Genomic DNA, 20,433 nt, shown 5'->3' with positions numbered 1-20,433 from the left:
CTCTTCCTTGTCTGGCCCACTCCCCATTACTCTGAATCATTTGTTTAGCAGATGATATTCTCTCTAGTCTTTGCTAATTTCTCTGGCTGCTTTTCTTTTTATATTATATTGGTTTTCATTTTAGTTTCATCTTCAGAGTTGAGGATTGCCTATATAATAATTTTGATTAGTTGTATTATTAGAATATTTTAAATAGTTATATACCACCCAATATTATGATATAACCTACCCTTCCAAATATATTTCACGTTACTATTCCACATTCCAGGCACACAGGACTACTAGCTTTCCCAAAGGTGACAGTATATTTTCTTCCTTCTTGAATTTGCTTTTATATACTTCTTTCTCATCTCAGCCTTTCAGAATCCTTACTTCCTTTAAAGCTCAGTTTAGGCTTCACCTTTTCAGTGAAGCCTTCCTCCATAAATTACCTTTTATTCAATAATTTGTGTATGTTTTATATCATTGTAATAAAATGTAAATTCCTTGAGAACAAGGATTATTTTGGGGGGCTTGTCTTTTTATACCAACATTTTTAGGACAGTGCCTTTCATTTAGGTACTTAATAGGTGTTTGGTGAATTACAATGATGTAGGGTTATACAGTTTTTGAGTTGTAAAGGATTTTGAGGATTGTCTAGTTCTTAAAGACCATCTAGTTCAACCCCTTCAGTTTAAAAATGAAGCTCAAAAAGTGAAGGGATTTGCCCAAGGCCACATAGGTAATAAGTGTACCCCCAGAATTTCTACTGGGATTTGTAACACTAAATTTGGTGTATATTCCACTTTCCTCTCTTGCTTATTTATCAAAATTTCAACTTATCTGACATTGTTGACATGATTTCCTTATTGAAATTAATCTTCTTGTAATTTTCTCTTCCTTCCCCTAATTGGAGTGTATGTAATGCCCACTTAGGTGACATCTTTGAGAAAGATGAGCGTTTTATGTAATTAGGCCAATATCCAGCCATATTTAAGGGAAAAAGTATTTGCAAATCAATTATTGCAGATCATTTCAGAAGTCTTTGGCCAAAGATAAGGAAGTATAAAAAGATGACAAAGTATTTATATTGTTTAAAATATTTCTACTTGTTTGATTACATTTGTCTACTTAGCACTTGACACATGGTAGGTCTTTAAGAAATGCTATTGAATTGAATTAAATGTTTTTGGCATTTCAGCAGGAACTTGAAAGTCTTGTCAAATAAATGCTCTTTGTGTTTTTTCTTTAGGTTCCTCATTCTAAATTAATGTAAGTTTGTGCAAGTGTAGTTTAATATGCCTATCTTAAAGGAATAAATAAATAATAGAGAACTCTGTATTATATCCTTAACAAGAATACTATTTTGCTCGAGACATATGGTTAGTCATTAGTTATATTCCATGCCACCTTCCTCATTTAACTGCACCATCTGTTAAAACTGTGGTTGAGATCAGCAGAGAGGAAGCCTATAATTTTTCACTTTGTGAATATGGGATGAATGTGAATGTGCCAGAAGTTGCCTGCAGTTAAGTACTTTACAACTGGTTTAACCAAACAACTGAAGCTAGCATTCATTACAATGGAAAACTCAAGCTAAGAAGAAGTAGCATTTTTCCTTTTCAGGTCTGCTATCTGTTCAAAAGAAGAATAATATATAAAAACGACAGAACCCATGTAATTAAGTTTTTAAGATCTGTTTGTTTTTCTTTACATGTTGTCTAACTGTTGGTATTTGTACTTTGTAATTCCAGCTAGTGTGATAGAATGAAAAGTGTTTCCTAGAGTCATAATAGAACATGGCATATTCAAGGAAATTCATCCTCTCATCCCACAGACCAGATCTTCTTGCCTTCACATTTTTTTTTTTTTGGAACCCTTACCTTCCAGTCTAAGCTGGAAGAGCAATAAGGGCTAGGCAATAGGGGTTAAGTGACTTGCCCAGGGTTACACAGCTAGGGGAGGCTAGATTTGAATCCAGGACCTTCCATCTCGGGCCTGATTCTCAATCCACTGAGCCACCTAGCTGCTGCCCCCTTGCCTTCACTTCTGATAATCTCGCTTACTTTTTTTAGCCATTCAGCTCATTATTGATTTTTTTCTTGATACATATTTCCATTTATTAAATTTAGTTGCTTCTTTTTGAAGCCCCTCCCTTCTTTACCTTCCACTCCATGTTCACTGCCATTCTTCATAGTGAAACAGTGATTCTCATTCCACTCTCCCACTTACCACCCAGTTGTTCTAGGGAAAATCATTTCTCCTCTTTGGCCTTCACTGCCTTATCTGTGGAATAAGGCAGTTGTACCAATTAGGTGCCTTAGAGTTCTAAAGCTCTGCTCCTATGATAAATGCCCATATCTCACTCCTTTATTCACTGAACTGAGAATCATTTTTATGCATGGGCCTAGTGACCTTACTCTTTCTTTGCTAGAAGGTCCCAGGACATGTGTCTTCCCCTTTCTCTTCTGATTTTTCATCTTTGGCCTGGTGTTGGGAAAGCATCATGCAGATCAACTATGCCATTCCTACTCTCTTCTACCTGATTCCCTTGGCCATAGATTTGGGAAGGGGTGGCTTTTTCTTCTGAATGAGAATCTTTGCCTTTTCCTTCTCTCCCTTAGCTTTTAGGCATTCAGCTTAGTTCAGCTGGAGTTCTCACACTCTTTTGGAGATCTTTGTCCCACAGGAACTGTTTTCTCCCAGTTGGGTTACCTTTATGAAAAATACACAATCTTCTGTTTGTCATTTGAAACCTTTCATAATCTAGTCCCAGCTTACCTTTTGAGGTTTATTGCATATTAATCTTTGTGTTCTAGCCAGACTCACTTCCTTGCTGTTCTCCTTATAATTGTTAAGTTTAAAAATTTGAATCTTGCCATAGACTTAATGATTTTATTTAATCAGAAAGGAGAAAGGGAGAAGGATGAAAGAGAGGAGGAGATAGATTACTTTTAGGGATGATTTACTCTAATCTAGCTTCTCTATTTAGCTTGCTGTTCCATAGTAGTCATGTGGGCTCCCCTAGTCAGCACCACCACAGAAGTCGAGAGGCCAAAATCCTGTCTTGCCTTAGTTTATCAAACTTCCTCTCTGCCCTCTGACTTATACATCCTTGTGAGCCAATTTTCTCCTTTGCCTGAGACCCCCAGAAACAACGTCCCCACCTCCCCCCAGGACATCTGACCTGCCTCCTGCCTCCATGTCCCCTACCTCAATTGCTGACTTTTTCTGCTGACTACAGGGGGCTCCAGAGATTTAATTCTATCCTTGTGATCAAAGTCCCCTCAATTTCCTTAACACACTCAGCATTTCATCTCCCATCCCTGTGACATTGCACAGCCTGTCCTGTTTACCTGGAATCTATTCCCTTCTCAAGTGTACCTTCTACAGCCCTCGCTTCCTTCAGAGTTCAGCCTTAGTACAAGGGGTATCCTCCAAATGGTCTATCCTGAATGGGTACCTCCAATTGTTATTGTCCCATCCCCTGGAAATGACTTTGTACTTATTTTGTATGTATTCTATTTGTTTATGGTTATGTTACTTCCTCAGAATACAGTGTAGAACTTTAGGGTAGGGATTATTTGTGTGTGTGTGTGTGTGTGTGTGTGTGTGTGTGTGTGTGTGTCTGTGTCTGTGTCTGTGTGTCTGTGTGTCTGTGTGTCTGTGTCTGTGTCTGTGTGTGTGATTTTAAAAACTTGTATTTCCAGCAACTGGCACAGTTACTGGCATTAGCAGGATCTTAATAAAATCTATGCTTGTTGAATAAATGGCTAAAGAATTGTTATTGGATCATTAGTTATTAGAGCTGGAGGGAACCTGAGAGATGATTTAGCCCAAACTCTTCTTATAGCTAAGGGACCCAAGGACTCAAAAATGGAAATATACTTACTCAGGGTCATACTATTAATCAGTGTTCTCATCTGGATGTTCACCATACCTGGATCCCTCTCCTTCCTTTGCTCTGCCTACTGATCTCACTGGCTTTCTTTAAGTTCCATCTAAAGTCTCACCTTTTACAGGAAACCTTTTAACTATTCTTAATTTCAATGCCTTCCTTCTATTTATTATCTCCTTTTTGTCCTGTATATGGTTTTCTTTGTATATATTTGTTTGCATGTCTCCCCTATAAGATTTTAAACTCTTTGAGGACAGAAGCTATCTTTTGCATTTTTAAAAAAATTTCCATCACTTAGTATAGTGCCTGGCACATAGTGGACAATTAATAAATATTGGTTGATTGGTTAGTTGAATTATGGGAGTTAAGATCCAAACTTGGTTCAAAGCTTGCATTTAAGGCCTTATATGATCTGGCCTCATTTTACATTTATGATACTTATGTTTCTGTGTTTTCCTTTATAAATCCTCCATTCAAGCTTTACTTCTTATTCAGTCAATAAACATGTATTAAGCACCTACTGTTTGCCATGTACTAGGGATAAGAAGGTATAAAAAAAAAGCAATCTCTTTTTACAATCTAATGGAAGTGACAACATGAAAACAACTCAGTGGCCAGAACTCAACAATGACCCACTTACCTAAGGACCCAATGACCCAATTATCTATTTGCCCAATGACCCAATGGCCTATGTATCCAATGATCCAATTAACTATGTAAGCAATCACCTATGAACCCAATGAACTATGTATCAAATGATCCATTACTTGTATACCAAATGACCTAATGAACTATGCCCCGTATGAACTATATCTTTAGAGGTCACTCTGTGAAGGGACATCTATGAATATCTTGGGAATAGCTAATGATTCATCTTTTGGGAAGAAGGAGAAAAGGAGTCTATTTTTTTTTTCCAGCATCAAATTGAATTATCTGGATACAAAGGTGATTGGTTCATTGGTTGTTGAGGACATACTTTGTTGGGTACATAGGCATTGAGTCCATTTTAGTAATTAGACCTTTGTCAGAGTTTTTTGTTATAAAGATTTTTTCCCAATTTGTTGCTTCCCTCCTAATTTTGGCTGTATTGGTTTTTTGTTTGTACAAAACCTTTTTAATTTAATGTAATCAACATTATTTATTTTACATTTTGTAATTTTTTCTAACTCTTGCTTGGTTTTAAAATCTCTCCCCTCCCAAAGATCTGACAAGTATACTATTCTGTGCTCACCTAATTTACTTATAGTTTTCTTCTTTATATTCAAGTCATTCACCCATTCTGAGTTTATCTTGGTGTAGGGTGTGAGATGTGAATCTAAACCCAATCTTTCCTATACTGTTTTCTAATTTTCCCAGCAGTTTTTGTCAAATAGTGGGTTTTTGTCCCCAAAGCTGGGCTCTTTGGGTTTATCATATACTGTCATGCTGAGGTCACTTACCCCAAGTCTAGTCCACTGATCCTCCCTTCTGTCTCTTCGCCAGTACCATATTGTTTTGATGACTGCTGCTTTATAGTATAGTTTAATATCTGGTACTGCTAGGCCACCTTCCTTCACATTTTTTTTCCGTTATTTCCCTTGATATTCTTGATCTTTTGTTCTTCCAAATGAACTTTGTTATATTTTTTCTAGTTCAGTAAAAAAGTTTCTTGGTAGTTTGATAGGTATGGCACTAAATAAGTAAATTAATTTGGGCAGAATGTTCATTTTTATTATGTTAGCTCATCCTACCCATGAGCAATGGATGTTTTTTCCAGTTGTTTAGATCTAGTTTTAATTGTGTGGAAAGTGTTTCATAGTTGTGTTCATATAATTCCTGTGTTTGTCTTGGTAGATAGATTCCTAAGTATTTTATATTATCTAGGGTGATTTTAAATGGAATTTCTCTTTCTAACTTTTGCTGCTGTGATGTATTAGAGATATATAGAAATGCTGATGACTTATGTAGCATCATCATTTTAGACAATCTGGTGGGTGTGAGATGATACCTCAGAATTGTTTTGGTTTGTATTTCTGTAGTCACTAGTGATTTAGAATATTTTTTCATATACTTGATTTCTTCATCCAAAAACTATATCTAATTTTAATAGTTTCTAATTGGTTTTGACTAGTTCTAATCAACTCTTAAAAGTTTGAACCAGTTCTGACTAGATAAGTCACTAAACTTCTCTGATCTGAGTTTCTGTCCCTTTGATCCTTTGAGGTTTTTAATTTGATTAACTGGAGGAATGATAATATATAGAAATGAAAGAGTTGAAAGAAGAGATTTAAGTATTTAAGTTGACTGTGAATAGTTCAGCTTAAAGCATGATGAGTTTGAAATAGGCATCAATTATCCAAGTGGAGGTAGGTTTCCAATAGCCAGATAACTCATCAATTAGTGACCAATCCTTAAATGATAAATTTCTTTATATTTGTCTTGGCTAGTCCTCAAAAAGATGATACAGTTTCTTGCCCAGTAGAAACTTAATCAGATCATTTGTACAGTAGATTAGAACCTATGATAGTTTGGGCTTCTTTTGAATGACTTTTTGGGACATAGCTTAGTCTTCATTCCAAAAAGAGGCCTCACAGTAGTACTCTTAAGGAGGAACTCTGTACAATCTCCCTTTAGTCATTTAGTTTTTCCAGGATTTTAAGGTAAACTTTCTACCCTATAATTGTAAGAATCTACTGCCTTTGTGTTGAGCTCTGTTTCCTTGTCTCAAGCCCCCTGGCACTTAACCTATTCCCAATAATTTTTCCAGGATCATATATATATATATATATATACACCTATATATATCTATATAAAAATTTTATATATATATAATTTTAAATTACATTTCTTTTCTTTGTTCCTCTTTTTTTAGAAAATCCATCAGAAGCAGATTTGTGGCTGCTAAATAGTTGCACTGTGAAAAATCCAGCTGAAGATCACTTTAGAAACTCAATTAAGTAAGTGAAAGTTGTTCATTTTACTTTCCAAAGGAAATAGAGACTTATTTGAAAAAGGGAGTAATTAATTCAGTGGGTTACTCTTAATGGTAACTTAAAATGTTTACTGGTTTGTTGAATTGAAGTACCCTTTCAAAAGGTACTTTACAATTCAATATAAATGTGAAGTTTCTTTTGAAATATACCAGGAAAGTTGGAAATTTGTTTTGAAATATGATTATGGCTGATTTGAATCTTTCTCAAATTGTACCTATTTACATTACCTATTAGTGTAATTTTTTAATAGTTTATTTGAGGATTATAAAAGTTTTAATTAGTATATTTATTTTTTAGAATTCAATGCTGGCAATTTGTGAAGCTGTGCCCAATGTAGTTGACTAAACAGTTTCCTTTTCAGGTTGTATGGAAAAAGCAAAATTCCTCTTTTTGTGTGTGTGTGTGTGTGCATACCATGACAATGTGTTAACAATCCTATGATTCAGCTCCTGGTAACTCTTGAGCATATAGGCAGAAATTGAGGCAGCAAATAGAAATGATTAAAGCCACATAAAGTAGCATGACATCTATAAAGGTATGACATACTGTCTCTTTTCCCAAAATATCTTAAAATCTAGTCAAGAAGGTAGGACATACCCATAAAAAGGTAAATAGTCATATCAGGATAAATTTTATAAATGGCATATATGTGGTATAGACAGTAAGTCCTCCTGGAGTTTAGAGATAGAAGAGATCATTTAGGACTGTGAATGATTCAGTTGAATGTAAGAATTGAGCTAGATATTTTTAGAAAATGAAGAGTAGGAAATACATTCCCACCAGGAATATTTACGTGAACAAGGATGAAGAGATAGTAATTTGATCCCATATTCGCTGACAAATGAATGGACAGTTTTGGTTGGATTTGTATGGGGCATAATGTTTAGAATGTGGCTCCCTTTAATAAGTTGGAGGGTCTTGATGGTTAAAACAGTAAGAGGGTGAGTTTGGCGTAAACATAGAGAATAACATTCGGTAAACCTGTGGAGGTAGGATGGAGCTAAATCATGAATGTCTTTAAATGACAAATGGAAATGAATAGTTTTTTTCAAAATTTTTAATTTTTTGGAAGGGGAGCCATATACTTTATTTAGGGCTTAGCTGTTTTCACTTTTTTTAGTCATAGACTCAAATTACCTGACTTATTTTTAGGCAAATTTTGAATTCTAGAAGTTTTGCCTTTGCTGTAGCAGAGTTCCTTTGGGTGAAAATTTCAGGTGCTTATTGGTAATAAGAATCAAGAGGATGGATCTCACTAGGGGATACTAGAAATTTTTTGATATGCTCTATATAGAAAGAGATGTTATAATTAAAATTCTCTAGAGACTGTATATTAATTTATAATTATAAGTAAAGGAGAGAGCGAGACAGAGGCAGAGAGAGAGAGAGAAAGAGAAATAAAAAGAGAAAGAGTGAGATCTCATGATCAGACAGGTTTAACTTTGTTCTGGGTCCACATCCTGACTTTTTGCCCTGCCACTAGTCTTATGGAGTCTTCTGCCAACCCTCTTACATATTATATGCCAGGATGCTAAAAGGATAAGTAGCCAAAGGGTGGAACTGATGCTGATCAAAGATGAGTTTTCTAACATAATTAGAGGGTGCATTCATTTTTTTTTCAGAAATTTTTATTTTAATGAATTAATTTAGAATATTTTTCCATGGTTACATGAATCATGTTCTTTCCCTCCCTTCCTTTCATCTCCCTCCCATAGCCAATGAGCAATTCCACTGGGTTTTACACGTGTCATTGATCAAGACCTATTTCCATATTATTAATATTTGCAGTAGAGTGATCATTTAAAGTCAATATCCCCATCGAACCATGTGATCAAATAAATGTTTTTTCTTCTCTACTTCTACTCCCACAGTTCTTTTTCTGGATGTGAATAGCGTTCTTCCTCATAAATTCCTCAGAATTGTCCTGTATCATTTCGTTGCTACTAGTACAGAAGTCCATTACATTCGATTGTGCCACAGTGTATCAGTCTCTGTATACAATGTTTTCCTGGTTCTGCTCCTTTCACTCTGCATCAGTTCCTGGAGGTCTTTCCAGTTCACATGGAATTCCTCCAGTTTATTATTCCTTTGAGCACAATAGTATCCCATAGCCATCAGACACCACAATTTGTTCAGCCATTCCCCAGTTGATGGACACCAATGGGGTACAATTTGTACACATGGGGACATATATAAATTTTGTGCAGAAACAAGTTAAGATGACCTAATAATGTAAATAAATCATAGATGAATTCACATAAGAACATTTTGGTTGAGGTTTTGAATCTGAAAGTGAAAGGATGACTTATAGTCAACTCCCATGCCCAATTCCAAATTCCTCCAAGGAATTTGGCCACTGTGTAGGGATTAGTTTTCCTTCTGAGATAGGAAGCTGTTTTTCTCTCTTTTTTCTTCTTTATTATCTTTTGTTTGGGGAAAGTCATTTTTAGCACCAAGATAGACTGCTCTTAAAGCCTTAATTAGGGTATTATATCTGATAAACTTTGTAAAATGTTCTTTGATGAATCTGTATAACTTTGGGTTTTTAATCCAGGGAGCAGCTAGACAGTGTTGGTGATAGAGCTCTGGGCCTGGGGCAATAAGTTCAAGTGTGACCTCAGATGCTTAATAGGTCTGTGACTCTGTTCACCTCATTGTCCTCATCTGGATAATAATTGTATCTATCTCTCAGGGGATAAAATAAAATGAGATTATTAGCAAAATGCTTAGCACAGTGCCTAGCACATAGTTAATGCTGCTATCTAAATGTTAGCTATCATCATCACCATTTGCAGTTGTAGTTTTTGCTTTTACATAAGATTTGCACTGTTTTAGCAGTCTTCAGACTTCTGAGTAGAGGTGGGAAAGCAAGTGAAAGGACAATGCATATGTTTCTCTTGGACCCCAGAGAATTGTTCTGGATTGGGGACATGGACAATGTGTTCCCAGTGCATTTTGGCCACTGATGTGCCACTAAGTGCCTGATGGTTTGTACAGAGAGTCTCTCTCTCTCTCTCTCTCTCTCTCTCTCTCTCTCTCTCTCTCTCTCCCCTCTCTTTCTCTCCCTCTTCCCTCTCCCTGGCCTAGAGTCAAGGTTTTGATCTTAAATTACTAAGAATGATTATATTTGTGGGGATGACCCTTTATGATTACAGCCAGGCAATGGCTAAGCTTACCACACCTAAGGGAAGGAGCAGGCTTTATGACAGATAGAATTTCTTAATGGGAAGTCACCAGGCTATGCTGTAGTGAGAAATTTGAGCCCCATGGGAGCCATAGAATACTGATGGATAGTTCTTTGCTTCTTAGGGAGAATGCAAAAATTTCTTTATTCAAGAACAATAGAAGGCTTTACACTGGTAATTTGGCAACTCAGATGAAGCTGAGGTTCTTCTCACCAGTGAGGATCCTTACTTCTTTGAAGGCCTCTAAGGCCTCAAACACCTCACCAGGGTTTCCTTATGAAGACTGGGCAGAGAGAGGAGGGGAACTGGTGATCATATGTCAGTGGTGGTGAACCTATGTCACAGGTGCCATAGGCAATTGACTTGTCCAGACTTTTGGAAACCTTGTTTCACATCTTGCCTATCTCACTAACTGTATGACCTTGATGAAGTCATTAGCCTCTGGAACTCAGATTCCTCATTTGCAAAATGAGAGAGATGGGCTAAAATATAATCCTATGAATGTCCACAATTGTCATTTTAATAATATTATTAGTACATATTTTGAATTTTATAAAAATAAGAAAACCACTGATTTGTTTAAGTAGGTTTTGTAATCTCTAGTATGAGGGTGACTCCCAGTAGTTGCTCAGTATTTTAAATGATTAAGTCAGGCACTAATAAAAAGTCATGCAGAGAAAATGAGATCTAATATAAATTTTTTTCCAGTGTAACCTGCTGCTTTATGGCAGTATTTTCCTATAAAAATATAGCTGATGAAGTGGATTATTTTTATAAGTTCTGAGGGTTTTTGACAATTATAACTAGTTTTTGTTAAAATTTAACCTAATTTTTTGTTTTTGGAATAATGTAATCTCACAAGAGTGTAACAACACTGATAATATGACCAATTTAAGCTGTTATTTATATATGTATGTAAAGCAAAACGGATGCTAATCTGTGAACAAATGCTAAAAAAATTTTCTTTTCCTATGTCCCCAAATGAAAAAATAACAGTTATAACAGTTTTGAACATTTTGTTTTACAAAAAATACCACCTATCTTTTTTGTTTTCCTTTTTTTTACCTTCCTATTCCTTTCTTTTCCTCTATGAACAAGATACCATAATTTGTCTCCATGGCACTAAAATAGATTTTAAAGGCAGGAATGAGTGTAGGATACATAATCCATTTATATAGTCTATGGCAGAGCTTGAATGGTTCCCATGCCAAATAGCATGGTGTATGTGCACTTGGATTTCTTTTTTTCAGAAAAATACACTTTTATAAATGAAAATGGAAACTTACTCTTCAAGTACTTCTTATTTTGGGGAGAAGGATCTGTTTTACCTGTTCTTTATTTCACTATTCATCTTTTTAGCTATTCATTGTCACTTCGATTTCTTGGTTTATGCCACATGATGCAATAGATAACTTGCTGGACTTGGAGCCAGAAAGATTTACATTCCAATCCTGATTCTGTTGCTGTGTGCGTAATGAGTCAAATTGTTTAACCTCTTTTAGCCTCAGTTTTCTCAATCTGTAAAATGAGGATATTGATACCTGCAATGTCTAGCTTACTGGGCTGTTATGAACCTCAAATCAGATAATATATAATAAGGTGCGTTGCAAACTTAAAAGTGCTTTATTCATGTCAGATATTATTTGAGTGATTTTTTTTTATGTGGTTAATGGAAAAATCTTTCCCTTAGCCTTTGTTTATAAACCTTAACTTGTAATAAGTAGCCTTTTCTTATTTACTCTATTTATCATTACTCATCCTATACCACTTTATAGTTCTATTTCATTGTAAATGTAATGTCTCCTTAACTAGATCATTAGTTTTGAAGGTGCGGACTGTATGATAATTCTGCTTATTGCCCTCTCCCTTAACCCCTTAGCTTTGCCCTATTAACTTTAGTAGTCTTTCTCACTGCTACCTTTCTTCTTGCTCCCTCAGAGGCAGAGAAAATCTCCCAATTCATCTTTGGCAATTGTGGTTCCTCTTCTAATCTATTTTTCCCACTTGTCAGTTCATTCTTAGTTATGGATAAGGAAAGTCATTCATTATATTTTCTTCCTGTTGTCTTTCATTCCTCCATTCCTCTAGCTACACACATAAGCATGGCAGATTGTAGTTATTCAGTCATTTTCAGTCATGGCCAGCTCTTTGTGACCCCAGTTGAGGTTTGTTTTTGTTTTTTATTTTTTTGGCAAGGATACTGGAGTGATTTGCTGTTTCTTTTTCTAACTCATTTTTGAAGTTGAGGAAACTGAGGAAAATAGATTTAAGTGACTTGTCCAGGATCACTTAGTGGCAAAAGTTGAATTCAGGAAAATGAATCTTCCTGACTTCTGACCTGGCACTCTGTCCACTGCACTATCCAGTTGCCCAGGGTTATTATGAAGAGCTCTAAGTGCCAAACAAAACATTCTGTATCTGAACCTGGAGGCAATAGGAAGCCCCTGAATAGGGGAGTGATTTGTTCAGACCTTTAGTTTATCTAGGAAAATCACTTTGGTAACTTAATAGAGGATGGACCTGAGCAGGAAGAGACTTAAAGCAGGAAGATCCACCAGCAGACTCTGGAAGGAACCCAGGTATGAGGTGATGAGGATCTGCACCAGAGTGAGGGCGGAGGAAAGAAGGTAGAGAGATGTGGCAAGGGGGAAATCTACAGATCTTGGGAACAGATGGGACATGGGAGGAATGAACAATAAGGAGGAGTTCAGGATGCCACCTAGGTTAGAGTCTGAGGGACTGGGAGGATGCTGATACTCTCTATAGTAGTATAGAAGGTTGAAAAGTGAGGGGGTGCAGTTTAGGGAGAAAAGATCATGAGTCCAGTAGTTTTAGGCATATTGAGTTTTATATATATCTCTAGGACAGCCAGTTCAAGATATCTGAAAGTTGAAGATGTAACATTGAGGGTCAGTAGAGAATTTGGGGCAGGAAAGGCAGATTTGAGAGTCATAGCATAGTGAGAGTTTCTTTTTCAGATTTCAAAATAAGAAAATAAATGGGCAGCAGCCAAGTGGCTCAGTGGATTGAGAGACAGGCCTAGAGACAGGAGGTCCTAGGTTCAAATCTAGCCTCAGCCACTTCCTAGCTGTGTGACCCTGGGCAAGTCAGTTAGCCCTCATTGCCTAGCCCTTACCACTCACAGTAGTGATTCTAAGACAGAAGGTAAGGGTTTTAAATAAAGGAACAAACGGCTCTGCTTATGAACCTTTTCTCCTTTGTTTTTTTCTTTTTGTTTAGTCATTTACTTTGATTTATCAGAAGTATTGAAAGATATCCCTGTATGATCATATAATTTTAACTTCTAAATATTCAGTAGAATCTTATGAATTAGGATTCTACTGATTAATAATGAAAAGCAAATTTTTCCTAATTCATGTAGGGGACAAAGCATAAGTTTAGCATTGTATTTTCCAAGATCCTTCTAGCATATTATTCAAGTATAAATATAATGGAGGAATACAGTTGTTAACTTTTATTCCAGAGAAAACTTAAAATAACTCAAGAAACACATTTATGTAAATCACTAGCTGATTAACTGGATCATTAATAATCTCATCACCTTGCCACTAACACAAGCCTTTCTTATCTGCTCCCTCAGCCTCCTCTCTCCTCTGCTTAGAGAGCTGGAGGTTGGAATACTAAACCTTCCCAAAGTTTTTCTTTATAGAGGGCTGAATTCTAGCTCACTCCACCCTCAAACTCACACAAAGTACCCCTGCTCACATCTTTCCAATTTCCTTTTGTATCTTGAGCTTCCCCATTGGATTGTAAGTTCCTTGAGGGCAAGGTTCTGCTTTCTTTTTTCTTATTTGTGTGCCCAACACTTGGTTCAGTACCTGGCATATAGTAGACCCTTAATAAATGTTTGTTGAATTAAATTGAATTGCAATTAACTTGTTAACCATAACTCACTTTTAATTGTCAAATGATTTGTTTCATATTTTATTAGCCTAGTTTAAGTGAGGATGCATTTAATAGAAACAAAGTGAATTCCTTTAAGAATATCACGTTTCAGACTTTCCAATGATATTTACTGAAGTTTTTTTCTTTATTTTTTTCAGTGATGTTCATATTGTTCAACAGAAAGAGTGAGAGATAAGATATGAAAGGTAGATTTAAAATACTTTAGATTGGCTTTTTGAACACTGAAATCTTAGAAAGCACATTGCTTTAATTTTTTCTGATGTAATCTTTTAGGGACTTGGCTAACTTTGTAAATACAAACTCTTCCCCCCATTTTGGTTGACCTCTCCGAGTTTTATTCATCATTTCTATTTGTTTTAGACAAGATGGTCTTTAACTTGATAAAATTCTTCTGAAATAAGAAAGATAAAAAGTTTCACAAAAATAAAACTTGTACTTAGTATGTTAAAAGGAAAAAAAAAACATTTCAGTTAATGGTTTTGTGGCTGTTTTTTTTATTCTGCCTAAAATAGATCATTTTGAAGTTGATAAAAATAAACCCATCATGTGTGCTTTATATAAATGAAGGTAAGAATGGTCAGTAAGCTTTGATCACAGGTAATTTAAAACTTCCTTATGACCTACTACATAATTATATATTCCAAATAGGCCCTATTGTTTCATTTATTGTCTTTAATATATCTTTTTTTTAACATATTTTACTTTATTATAGAAATAATGGTTTTAAGGCTTTCTGAAAATAACCAGCTCCTACCTAGGCAGGTATTAGTATATATGGTCTTAATAATAAAAAGACTTATTTGTGTTTTTTGAAATAATATTTTAAAATATAACTATATTAAATTATGTCTTAATTGATTTTCAAAGTACTGATATAGTGGTTTGGTATGGAATATTGTTGGCAGTAATTTTGAAACTGAAAGGTTTGATGAATGAAAAGTAACAGAGAACAGTGAAGATAAAAGAGAAGATGGAAAGACAAGAAATGTATGTGAGAGAGTTGGTATTTTAAAAAGTACTTTTCTTTTTTCTATCTTTAAAAAATCCCCCATTGACAAGAATCTGGAGCTTATAAAGAAGATGACACAAGAAGTGATTATTCACACTTTGAAAAACTTCTCAGTGTTAATCTATTAAAAAAAATAACTTTAAAGGGGGTAGCTCAGTGAATTGAGAGTCAGTCTCAGAGACTGGAGATCCTGGATTGAAATCTCGTCTCAGATGCTTCCTAATTGTGTGACCCTGAGCAAGTCACTTAGCCTGAATTGCCTAGCCCTTACCACTCTTCTGCCTTAGAAACAAAACACAGTATTGATTCCAAGATGGAATATAAGGTGTTTTTTTTTAATCAGTTAAGGTTTTTTAAAATACCAAAATTTGTAAAGTTCAGCAAGATGTTATTGATGTTAATCATTCTCAAATGAAATCACCGCGACCAGATTTTATAGCCTTAGCCCAGTCATTTTCTTTTTTCTCATATTTGTAAAGTAAAATAGGTGGCTTTGATAAAGAAAGGAAAAAAGAATGCGTGATATAAGTTGTTTTCAACAAGCTTTATTATATTAACATTTGCAGTTGTGAAGCTTTAAAACAAAACAAACCTAAACCCTAAATTCTATGATCCCTTAATTTCTGCTGTTTGATTGTTTGAAATAGCCTTAAGCTCACACCAGTTTTATACCCTTATCTTTAAAAGAAGAAAATAAAACCACAAAGAAATAAATAAAAACCGAACCAAGCCTGGTTGTAAATATACTAATTATTATGTCTCATTGCTATAGAAGTTGCTAATCATTTCTTAAAATATTCTTGGGAGGGTATTAAATCAGAAATTTCATAATACTGACCAACTATTCTTTGGATTAAACAAAATTTTAGAAAATATTGGTTAGACTGCTGATCCAATTTTAGTATGATTTTTAGATTTTTTTTCCTCATTGCTTTTTAATTGCCATAATCTTCCTCTGCTTTATTTATCCAACCTTGACCTCTCTCCTAATCTCCAGATTCCCATCTCCAACTTCCTATTAGACCTTTCAGCTGGATATAGACATATATTTCTTAATATATATTTGTAGCTGTGTGATCTTGGACAAATCCCTTCATTAGTGTTTGCCTCAGTTCATGGATGAGGTAACGCTTGAGCTGAGACTTGAAGGAAACCAAGCTCTGAAAGAAGGCAAGTATTCTGGCAGACATAGTTGGGGAAAGTAGTTGATTTTAGGCATCAAAGAGGAGATATGTAGAAATTAAGGAATGTGGGAGATAGAGTTCTGATTTCCGAGAAGAGCTAGTAAAGCAGGTTAGGTAGGGAGTAATACAGGCTGAGGAAGACTTTAAATGCCAAACTTAGAAATGGGTATTTCATTTTAGAGGTAGTCAAGAGGTACTGAAAGATTTTGAGTAGGGAAGTCATAGGGTTAGATTTGACAGCAGCAAGGTTATTTTGGCAGGTGTTTGAAGGAAATGGAAACAGGGTAACTAATTAGGGGACTATTAATATAGACATGTCAAGAGCTCACTCTGGTGGTGCTTGAGGATCACAAGATCTGAAGGCTACTCCATGAATGAGATCTTGGAATGTAATATTCCAGAAAGAAAAAGTTAGAGGCATACAATCAAAAATAAATTAACCCAGAAAAACTGCATATAACCCTATGATGAAAAAGATGGAGGATTTTCATTCATTTCTGATGAAAAGACGAGAATTGAGTAAAATTGAAATAAACTGCAAGAGTCTAGAGACACCTATAATGGTAAGTGTATTTGTACATTTAGAAAGATCTGGATGATGCTGTAGCCCTAACATTTTAACAGGAGAAAAAGAAACAAGTATTTCTTTCAGACTATAATGTCTTCAAAGTGTACTGAGGAAGTTAAAGAAGTCTTTGGGATGGATTGCTTTTAATATAAGGACTGGATACAGGGTAGGAGAGGGGAGGGTAAAAGGAAGGAGAGATTAGTATATACAAAATGGAAAAAAAGGAGTGGAACTTGCTATTTCTCATAATCAAGGTACACGAGAAAAGTGCATAAACAAAGAGAAAGAGGTAGGACACATGCACAAGATGAACCTATTTTATGAACTAGACAAATAAGGATTGACAGAACACACTCATTCTCACACTCTCACAGACAAAAACAAATTTTGGTGTGAAAATTTCTACTTCTACTAGTCTACTGGGAAACAGGTGGAGCCAGGGTAGAGGTTGGGGGAGAAGCTGTGATTTAAGGAGTACAATACTAGGGAAGGAATTGCTTCAAACCAAAAAAACTTCCTGATCCTGAAGGGACTGGTCAAGGGGAAGAGAGTAAGAAAAGCAAAAAAGATGGAATCCAAAGGGGTTGCTTAGATATGATCATAGACAATTTGGGGATAACTTGAAAAATTGTGGCATAAAAATTTAATGGAATATTATTGTGCTGCAAGAAATGATGAAAGATTTGTTTTCAGAGAATCCTGGGTAGTTGAAAATGTAAGGGTGAAAAAGGGGTTTTATGGGTTCAACATATTAAAGATGGTTGCCAGAGGATTGAACTATTATCAATCCTCAATTAAGAATAATCTCAAATCAAAATTGACTTTTATGGAAATTTATTTACATGAGAAGAGAGAGAAAGTAAGGAAATAAGAATCTATCCCACTAATTAGTCCAGGTAGATCTTAACCCTCAGCCGAGGGTTAAAGGGCCTAAGGCCCGGAGGTGAATGGAGCAAACTTCATTCAGAGTCTATAGAAGTTTAGGAAGATTCAGTCTTTAAGCTCACCACATGGAACAATCTCAGTCACAAACCAGCAAAACTCCCTCAGGTCCCCTTCATTGAACCAGAAGCCACTTCACTCCCTCAACTCCCTCTTTTAAAGGGGTCACATATGCGCCACTTCCAGTGCCTTCCCCCAGCCTGGGTGTCCAATCACAATGGATGCTTTCTCATAGAAAGCGTAGGGGGCAGTCAGTTGATTCTGATTTGTTACTCACTCTAGCACACGTGGGTTAGGAACTCCCAGAATTGAAAGGTGCTCTCACCTTTGATGATTAAATCTAAAGATGGGCAGTATAAATTTAATCTAATTATCACAATCCCCTCTGTGATCATTTGGGAGACTGGTCTCCCCAGTTGATGATTTGACAAAATCATTTTGTACCCCTAAAGTTCTAACTACAATAGAGATGAGAGGTAAGTAGAAGAGATAGAAAGAGAGAGAGTAAAACCAATGTTTTGCTAGGCGCATTGACAAAAAGCCAATTAGGGGGCAATCCCCTTTGGCATAAGAGTTTGCAATTCAAGTAATTGTTTCAATCCCCACAAGTTCAATTAGTTGCACCCCAAAGTTCATTTTAGATTGTCTTGATTCAGTGTAGATTTATGCAGGCATCTTTTCTGGATCATCTTGATTCAGTGTAGGTTTTTGCAGGCAAATAGTCCATTTTCTGGTTTCAAAGCATTAGCAGACTTCTTTTTCTGAAAAAATTTTCTTGAACAAAATTTTAAGGCTTGGATTTTTATAAAAATACAATCCCCATTGAAGAGGGTGTTTAAAAAGGAAATACTCAGATCAGCTCAGAATACATCAATGAGTTATGAGGTGTATGAGTCATTTATCAAAAGAAAAACCAAAAACATAAGAAAATTAAATTTTGGGAGAGATAAAAATTCAAAATAAGAATCAAAATATCAAAAATCTATGTATGTAAAATTTTTAAGTAAACAAGAATAAATTCATAACAGGCCCTTGTATTAGGGTCTGATTAAAGTAAATTCTGTACCATAAATCTGTAAAACAAAATGCAGTAATATTGCACTTACCCAATGGCAGCCAAGACTACAGCAAGTTGCCATATCATAAGAGAAAAAAGAACTAGATTTTTATGTAAAAAGGAAGTGTCATTCCCTGGTCTGACTTTGCTTAATTCTCACAATGATGATGGCCAACCTTCGGTACTAGACTGGTAGTGTAGTACGAAGAGTCCTACGACTTAACATGTCAAGCGTGTTATAAAAAGTATTAAGGTAATATGTGTGGGTCTTGAGGCAGTTTGGGTGTGAGGAAGGATAATGGGGATATAGGTGATTATAAGGTGATTCACAGGTTTATTCACAGAGGCTAGAGACAGAGGATATTGGGGAAATATGCTGGACCCTTCAAGCTGAGAAGGTACCCCTCTGATGTAAAGGAGTTTGGGCCAGTCAGAAATGTTTAGGTTTGGTTGGAGGATATTCTCTTGTTAATTTCTAAAGTCCCTCAGGGAGGAGTCGAAAGGGCTCCTCCCTGCCAGTCAAAATGATGATTGTAGGAAGTCTCCGGTAGGTACTTCCTCCCAAGATGGATGCCCACAGTTCCCTCAAGAAATAAAAAAAATTGATTCTTTCTCTCTTTAACCCTTGCCTTATCTTCTATACAATGATTCACCAGAGGCTTTGAGCAGGTAACAAAGGAATTTATTAATCTCAGGTTAATCAGAGGGAAAGAAGTTCAGGGTTTCTAACTGCTGCTAGGGAGAGGAGTGATGATGAGGAGAGGTTCCTGGAGAGGTTTTAGACTGAGAGAGCCTGCTCTCCCAGTCAGGAAGATTTGACCACCTTTTAAGTAAAGTCTTTATCAAATCACTAAAACTAAGGGTAACTTATTTGAGGATACTCTACTTGTCTATAGAAACTAAACCCACAATGTCCAATCACTAAGCCCTCCCTTCCACTCAGGGCCCAAAGGAAATTCAGGGAAAGGGGAGGGATATAGATGGAGAGATCAGGGAGAGGTCTAGAGAAATGAGATAGGTCTAAATTTCCCCAAGACAAAATAAGCACAGGCCAAGGCAGAAGCAATTAGGCCAAAGCCAAGCTGAAAGGCTGAAGCCAACAGACTAAGCCAAAGCAAAAGCCTCCAGCCACAGCGAAAGCCAGGAGGCAAAAGCCCTGTCAGTTGGAACTTCACATCTATTTATAGCTTCAAGTTCTAACTGACTTTCTGAAGATTCTAGGATCTTTAACTGACTTTTTGTGACTGAAATTACAGAAGCAAAAAGTTTCTGTTAGCCACCTCCCATTATAAGCGTCGCAACTTCGAGTCTCACACTAGGTTCAAGTCCTTTTAATATTGGCATAGAAGTTCAGCAATCCTCCTTTTTTTATCTTGTGCTCCTTGGCACTGTGCAGTTTCTTATCAATCCCAATGGGAAGGGTTAGTCTCCATGACCTTGTGCAAACTTCACCTTTGAAAGCTCTCACCTTTGGTAATTAAATCTAAAGATGGGCAGTGTAGACTTAATCTAATTATCACAAAATATAATGAACCAAGAGAACAGTTTCTACAGGGATAGCAACAATGTAAAGAAAAAACTTAGGAATTTAAGAACTCTAATGGGATGATGACCAACCATGTCTCCTGAGGACCTCTGATAAAGCATATTTTCATCCTTCTTACAGAGAGGTGATAAAATGTATAGAAAGTAGTTTTAATTTTTGGACATAG

At 35.9% G+C, this 20,433-nt stretch overlaps 1 protein-coding gene across 1 annotated transcript in view; it reads left to right on the top strand.

The window, feature by feature from the left end:
- The window catches only part of CDKAL1 (CDK5 regulatory subunit associated protein 1 like 1), a 725,348-nt gene that overhangs the window by 97,854 nt on the left and 607,061 nt on the right, over positions 1-20,433 (top strand). Inside the window, exon 5 of the mRNA XM_044667435.1 lies at positions 6,729-6,813. Within this exon, the coding sequence (XP_044523370.1) occupies positions 6,729-6,813 (85 nt within the window). The remainder of the gene's footprint in view (positions 1-6,728; positions 6,814-20,433) is intronic.

Source organism: Gracilinanus agilis, chromosome 1 (assembly GCF_016433145.1).
Source record: "Gracilinanus agilis isolate LMUSP501 chromosome 1, AgileGrace, whole genome shotgun sequence".
Lineage (NCBI taxonomy): Eukaryota > Metazoa > Chordata > Mammalia > Didelphimorphia > Didelphidae > Gracilinanus > Gracilinanus agilis.
The sequence above is the reverse complement of the archived record's forward strand: the minus strand, read 5'-3'. Positions and strand labels throughout refer to the sequence as shown.